This window comes from Poecilia formosa, unplaced genomic scaffold (assembly GCF_000485575.1).
Source record: "Poecilia formosa unplaced genomic scaffold, Poecilia_formosa-5.1.2 Scaffold2348, whole genome shotgun sequence".
Taxonomy (NCBI): domain Eukaryota; kingdom Metazoa; phylum Chordata; class Actinopteri; order Cyprinodontiformes; family Poeciliidae; genus Poecilia; species Poecilia formosa.
The window spans coordinates 4410-11946 of record NW_006802287.1 but is presented as its reverse complement, the minus strand read 5'-3'; the positions used below and the strand labels follow the sequence as shown (position 1 = coordinate 11946).

The window sequence follows — 7537 nt, the reverse complement described above, 5'->3', positions numbered from 1 at the left end:
CCAGCACACTTCCTGCTCAGAATTCGACAACAGGGTTTACAGACTGTCATGGCGGCTATCGCCGGGGGAACAAAACGGGATTGAGCGACGATTTCACAGGGCGGGTTTGTTGTGGGACTCGTGGAGCTGGTGGAGCTTGCAGCACGTGTGTGTGCGCCAGTTCATTTCCTCAAGGTCCGCTGTGAGAAAAACCTCCCTCCTCCGGTGCGGCCCACACGTGGGGAGATTACATCTTTTATTTATCACTCCCTGGCTCTGTTATTCCAGCAAATTCCAGGCTGGAGTCCAATAAAGCCAAGAAACCCTCCCTGTGTTTGTGGACTACTGTTGTTGCTCTTCGGAAGACGGATGGAGGCCAGATTTAGTTTCAGACCTTTTGCACACATTTCCCCGCTCTATCTGGGAATACTGGCGTTTGGAAATATATGCTGCTGTGATGTTGCTGCGGAATATTTGTGTTGATGAGATCGATTTTCATCGCTCCTCTATTTTCCTTTCCATTATCCAGACGTCCTGACCAATCACTGTTGGCTCAGGCATTAACATCTAAAGTAGATGTAGCAATCAAGGCCGGGGAGAGTCCTTGAACCTGCTGAGATAATACACTGACATTACTGGGATTGCAAATATACTCTGGACTTCCAGTATTTGCGGGGGTTTAAGGAATAGCTGAAATCTGTGAATACTTGAGATTCCCTCTAGAAACTGTTTAAACTCCCCATTTTAATAGTTCAAACACCTGAATACAAGCCAATGTTCATGGACATGCACAGTGGCAGTTTTAGGATCAACACAGAAGTAGGGATGAACCGATCCACTTTTTTCACTTCTGATACCAATACCTGAGGTTTAGTAACTGATACTGATTGGCCGATACGCTCGCTATCAAGAAAGGAACTCTAGAGCATTAAACTATCATGGCATTTCTTGTTCAAATGAAGTCTGTTTTCTGAAGTACTTTTAATCCAAGCTAATGTTATTGTCCCGATATGAAGAGCTTTAAGCTTGCTTGAAACTCTTACTTTGAAATAACACAGGAAGTAGAGCTTGAAATTATGTCACAATGACAGTTTGCTGCCAAGCCCAAAGAGAAGCCCACTTGTTACTGATCACAGAGTTTGAAATTTATTAAACTTTTATGGATGTAACAATGCAAAAATTTGGGCTAATATCGATATCTGATATTAATATTGCTATTACAGCCGATAATCGATATTATATATATTTCACTAACATTTCGATACCTTTGGGGAAAAACTAGGATTAGATCAAAATAATTATCGGTTGTTCATATCGGCCACAGTTTAATTTAATTGGACCGACACTGATACGTTAAAAATGTACAAATATCGGCCGATACCGATGTTGGTGCCGATATATCGTGTATCCCTGTAAACTTTTACTGTGTTTGTGAAAACACAATTTTTAAAAAATACATTATTTAAATATTGAACTGGATGTGATGTTATCTATACAAAAAGGTAATATTCATTATTACTTAAAAACTGTTAAGCAATAAAGCTGCCTTTTCGACATCTATCCGTACATTTACGCATCAAAATCAGAGTAGCATGTAAGATTAGTATTATAACCAAAGTCTCAGATCATTATAGCAGCATCAGAAATTATTGTTGTTTTTCCATTTGAAATAAAAGTGTTTTATTTCATAATCTTCATGTTGATACATTCAAACTGATGTATTTTTACTCAAGGATACCCAACCACCAGAGTCAAACTTCCACAGCACACGGGTGGCTTGTTTTGGGGGTGACGAGTTAAAGTCCTAGAAATCAAACTGCATTACCATTCAAATGAAGCATGTGGAGTAATGGGATTACAGCCTGGTGTGAGAAGGTGTTCCCGAGTCTGGGGAACCCACAGGTGACACACGGAGACACAATCAAACCCCCCAAGGGCAGCAGCTGTAAAGCCACAACCGTCTCCATCAGCGCTAGATATTGGCTCCATGGCAACGATTTCAGACTCACCAACTGGTGATAGGATTGGTGTGAATCGTTGCCCGATTGAAAGAGCAGTGAAGGGCCCTAACTTCACAAAAAACAGTTCCTCAACCCAAATGATTTCTACTAACAATGAGAATGAATCGCTGCTTTTGTTTGGTTGAAGCCAACAGGGAGCTTGAAATACACAAATAAAGACATAAATGTGGGGGTAGGGGGATAGCAAACACTCATAATTTAAAAAAAATATATTGTTGTTAATATGTTCAGAGGCTGGGGTGTTAAAATCCGAAAGAAGGTCTCCTTCAAAGAGACATGTTTAAAAAAAAAAGTACACAAACTTTATTTTGTATTTTGTCACCTAAAGAACAGCATACCATCAGCTTTTCTGTTTTCTGTTGTAAATTGTGATTAAAATAAAAAATTTACCTGCAGAAACAAATAAATAAATAAATCAGCTTCCATGTGCACATGCCTCTGATGACATCACAGAAGGCCCAAATTCATTCCCTTGTGATATTTTTCCATGGAACGTAAATTGAAATTTACAAAACATCTGCCTATTTGCGGATATTTTTTTCACGGTATTTATCTAAAATATTCTTCGTAAAAAAATTTAAATGGCAGGTTGGGAAGCTAAAATACCTAGATGTAATCATACTTCTCGTGCGACTGGCTGGCGTTTCCAAAGCAGCAGAAGTGCCATTTATTTTCCTTGGCGCTGATTGGCTGTATCAGTGCCAAGGAAAATAAAAAGTGTCAGGGAAAATAAAATTAAATAAAAATAAAGTTCTTGGTCTTAGTGTGTTTAATGGATAGGAAAAAATATTATTTGAACTGCTGATTGGAGGCGATTTGGGAGAAAAGTGGATGACTTCTGATTTGGTTGGTGCATCTGTGAAATGTTTCAGTTAGCCAGCTCGCCTTAGCCCATCTCTCCTGATGCCATCAAACCAGATAGACAGAAAACCGAATTAAGTTTTTGTTTTATTCCCTTTTTAAAATTGCATTTTTGTGAAATCCTCACAGCTTTATGACAGAGCTGTGTTTGTATCACCATTAATCATTTGGTGAAAAAAAAAAAAAAACAAGAAAGAAAAACACAACTTCCACGGTTTCTTTTAGGAGGAGGGGGGTGACACACAAAGAACGCTCTGATTCATGCCACTGAACGCCTGCAGTTGTCAAACAAGCACACAGGTGTCTGTTCCTGTTCCACACGCTGTCAGTGAGGTATGAACAAGCAGACATATGATAACCCCCGGGGCTTGTTCTCATATCCCCCCTCCTTTTAGGAAGGAGAGGACGTTTACTTCAGAGCTACAAACATTCCAGGCACTTCCCCGGATCTAATTTTCCAACACAAACAGAGCATATTTGACTTCTCCGCTGGTCTGTATCTCTCCGTGTCTGCTGATCAAACTCCTCCCGTGCTGACGGAGCAACAATGCATTTTTTTTAATTATCGCCGAACACACAGAACAAGTCATTGAAATGTAACGCGTCAGTTGAGACCCACCCTGCACACTTCCCTTATTACTCAATAGTTATAATAGTCTAAAACTGATTTCGCAGGTCCGACTGAAATGTGTACGAAACTAAAACAAACCGTGAAGCACACTGGACGCTTTCGCTATGAATCGCTTAACATGTTTTGTGTCACCTACAGTAAATCAGAGATACATATATTTTTTTTATCATTCTGACAAAGTTTCACAGTAAGTTCTGGGAAATATAATGAAGGTTTCGAAGCTTTTTAAATTCCCACCGGACCTGAACTAAACAGGATTTAAATGCCCCAGTCATACATTCCCATTCACGCGCTCAGTCGATTTAAAGCCCCTTTGTCTCCCTTTTGTTGTCACTTTATCTAAACCTTATCACCACTGCTGTGGTCATTCTATTGTTTCCTTTTGTAAGGGGTGTTGATTTCCCAACACTTTTACGCCCGGTCTCGTCTCCCCTACTCACCGACTTGCAGTACGTTGTCAACGCAGCCGCTCTCCAGCAGAGCGATGCCGCGTCGGAACGGCAGCCGTGTCTCGTCGCCGCTCTCGCCGCCACTTCCGACCTCCTCCCCGCCGCCGGTGTTGAACGACGAGTACATGCAGATTTCCCGTTCGCTCCTCGGGAAGGACCAGTACACTATCCGTCTCTGAACGGGCTCCGGGATCCGCTCGAAGCGCTCCTCCACCCGCTGAAACGGCCACTTCTCCGCGACTCTTCTCGCCGCGATGTCCAGGAGAGACTCCGGGCTCTGGGTTCGACTCGACTCGCCCTGGGTGGCAGCCGAGCCGCCGCACAGAGCCCCAGCGGCCCGCTGGCCTTGCCTACATGTTGCACCGAAGCCCGGCCGACAGCAGAGCCGCTTGGCCGGGGGCTGCTGCACGCGCTCCGCCATCATAGCTCCGCTTTCACAGCGCCGGAGGAAGTCAACGCACCATATGAAGTGGATGGTGAAAAGAAAAGGTTAGCAAGGGTTTGATTGTCGGCCGTGTATACCCAAATCATCCTTTTATGGAAACATGGGGGCAGGGCTTTCCGAGCTTGTCAAACCCCTTTGTTGACAAATTAAGCGAAGGCGGAGTCTGGTTGGTTTGTCCTGCACTACAAGGCGGAAAAAAGGTCCGAACGGACGCTTTATCTAGTTCGACACACTTTAAAATAAAGCTTTTAGAAGCTATTAACGTCAAAAAGGAGGAGTTTTCAGGCGATAGTTCAGCCGGTAGGACGAGAGAGCAGTCTTTGTCTGGCAGCCAGCTGGATGCTGAGTGCCTATAGGCGGTTATCGCCCTGTCAACACTAGAGCCTCGTGGTTTAAGGGGGAGGGGCCAGTGAACGTAGCACCGCCCCGTGACATTTACGCTCCACTGGAATGTGAAACGTTTCAAGAAAATACACATCGTTGTGGGAAATGTGGAGGCCCTTTAGTGCCAATAATTAATAAAAAAAAAGGATTTTTTTATTAATTAAACTCTTTAGCAACATAAATAAAGGTTTGAAAACATCAGTCTGCATGCAATTAATCTTTATAATGTATTGCATTGAGTGAATTGAGTTACTGAAATAAATGAACTTTTTGTTAAAATTCTAATTTACTGAATATGTCTTTTCATATCCTATCAATATATCAAATAAAGCACTGTAGAAAAATATGCAATTTGATGTTAAAATACAATAGTAAAATTCAGATTATGGAATTTTAAAGGAACTATGTCTGTGACATTTAAAAAACTGCAGTAAGCACAAAACTATAAACCATACTGAGCTCCAACAGCTTAGCATGACAGAAGCCTGCAGTATTCAAACACAAATCCACTTAAATGAGCTTCAATTCAATTCGGCTCAGTAGTGCCAATTCACAACAAATACCACCCCAAAAGCCCTTTGCAAAGACACGACGCCGTTCCCCAGCCTGTCCTTCTGCAGCCATGCTCCGCTCTGAGCAAAAACAACTAAACTCCCTTTATTCAAAGAAGTATTTACCCTTTTTTATCAGCGCCAGGGGAACATTTTCAAAGACAATTCCAAGCCGTTCCAGTGAGCATAAAGACAACATTCTCCTCCAGCATAATGAGTTTATCTGTCGTCTTCTCTTCCATTTACAGTACCACCTGCTGCTGCTGCAGGACGGCATCATCACCAGCCTCATTTCGGCACACTTGCTCCATGCTGCGTAAATGATTTAGGCTCCCATGTTGGAAATCTTGACTGTTGTCTCATTTTACCCTGCAGACAGCTCAGAAGAAGCACAGTAATGACTGAGCCTATTCACACAGCGTGGTGGGAACAGTTGGAGGGCTGCGCGAAGGCAGCGCAGACACACAAACCCAGGGAAAAGCAGCCTTCGAATTCTCACTTTGTGGCATTTGCATTGATCCGTTTCATACTGCGTTACATTTAGATTTCAGTCATTCATTACAAGAATAAGGTTTTAATCTTTCTACTGGCATCAAGTAGAAATTAGATGAAACAAAAAAGACATTTCAAAGGGACATTATTATGGGTTTTCCAGACACAAAGGGGTATTTTATAACATAAGCAAGTAACTATGTTTCCTTCAGTTGTTACTTAAAAGAAATTTGATTTTGCAATTTAACGCCTTGAAATTGGTCCTCTGTCTCTTTAAAAACTCCTGCTCTACCAGAGACTCCTCCTTCAGGAAGTCATCACAACATCGCTCCTCTATTAACACTTTAACAACGTTTTTACCAGCATTGCACTGATCAGAAGCTCCTATAATGAGCTCAGCTGTGCAGTCCCTCCAGGTGTCTGCTAATTGCTGCTGGCTAGTCTGAAGGAGCTGAGTGCAAAAGCTCTGTGAGGTGGCAGCATGGAAGCTGAAGCTCCAAGGAGGAGCTGAGACTCGAAGGCGGAGCTAGGTCCCACCAGGCGTTTTGCACAGCTGAATGGTTGCCACTGGAGATTAAAGGATTTCTCAAACATGCATGAAGGGGTCAAGGCAACACTCCAGGAATGTTTTTGATGAGAGAATAATATAAAATGTCAAAAAAGTTGATTCTGCATAATATTGTCCCTTTAAATTCTGTGTACCTTTGTTTTCTCCTGTTCTGTTTAATGCCAGCGTTGTACAAGTACATTGGTTTTTATGTATTTTTACTAAATCACGCTTATAAATCCCACATAACGCATCCTCTGAAATTCTACATTTCAGAGGATGCGTTAGTTTCACCTTGAATATCAAAGCTTACAAGATGGACTGCCAAGAAATTTGATACAGTACTCACCATTACAGGCATCTTTTCACAACTTGACTTGATTCCTGACATTAAAACTCAAATTATGCAGATCAGAACTAATGTTTCACCTTCACCCGTTCCCGATCCTTCCATTTATCCATCTCTTTCCCAAATATAATTGTACTTCTCTAATACTTGTACCTTTTCAGCACAGCGGTATCGTATGGCTGAAGAGTATTTAGAAATGGTTCTGTTCCCTCTTCATTTAAACACACTGTTGTCAAATACATTTTTTAAGAAATCCAGCTAACTCCTCATGGCCAAATAAAACGGGGATCATTTCTAAATTTCCTTTTATTTTCCAAAATCTTTTAAGAAACTGAGGCTGGCCAACTGATTTCTTTTCTGGAGCAACATGAAATCGTTGATAAAAAGCAATTTAATTTTTTTGTTTTTTTTTTTATTTTGTAAAATGCGCTAAACAGAAACAGTTTTGCCTAAAAGTGTCCAGTGACGCGACACACTTGGGAATTTATTGCTTTAGTTTTGTTAGACCTTTGACACTCAGTCATTACATCATCTAAATGAACAGACTTCATATCTTGGTGAGGTTGTCCAGAGCCGTTTTTGCGGTTTAGATCTTAACTTTTAAAACAGAAACTTTAGTGTTCATGTAAACCATATAATTTCATAATCTGCTGCTCTAATAATGTGGGGTACCACAAGGCCATGCTTTAGGTCCACTTCCTTTGTTATGTATATATTTTCACCCTCTTGGGTAACTTTCATAACATCCTCCATCACTTTAATACACATTATATTTATTTTCACTAGTCTTTAAGCTGTCTAGATTTACCTGAATGCCTAAAGCAAATT

The 7537-nt window shown here is 41.3% G+C and overlaps 1 protein-coding gene across 1 annotated transcript; it reads right to left on the bottom strand.

Annotated features, from left to right (window-relative positions):
- Positions 1-10: 10 nt before the first annotated feature.
- LOC107835406 (zinc finger SWIM domain-containing protein 6-like) lies at positions 11-4913 on the bottom strand. The gene is made up of 2 exons (XM_016667777.1): positions 3933-4913; positions 11-589 (listed from the first exon to the last, which is right to left on the bottom strand). Exons 1-2 carry the CDS (start codon positions 4363-4365, stop codon positions 540-542), a joined length of 483 nt encoding a protein of 160 aa, XP_016523263.1. The 5' UTR covers positions 4366-4913; the 3' UTR covers positions 11-539.
- Between the last annotated feature and the right edge of the window lie 2624 nt (positions 4914-7537).

What these genes read in the sequence shown, in the direction of transcription:
- LOC107835406 (XM_016667777.1), bottom strand. Translation starts at nt 4,365, where the DNA reads ATGATGGCGGAGCGCGTGCAGCAGCCCCCGGCCAAGCGGCTCTGCTGT. An exon ending in TGACAACGTACTGCAAGTCG is followed by an intron (nt 590 to 3,932) that starts GTGAGTAGGGGA and finishes TTATCTCAGCAG; the next exon opens with GTTCAAGGACTCTCCCCGGC.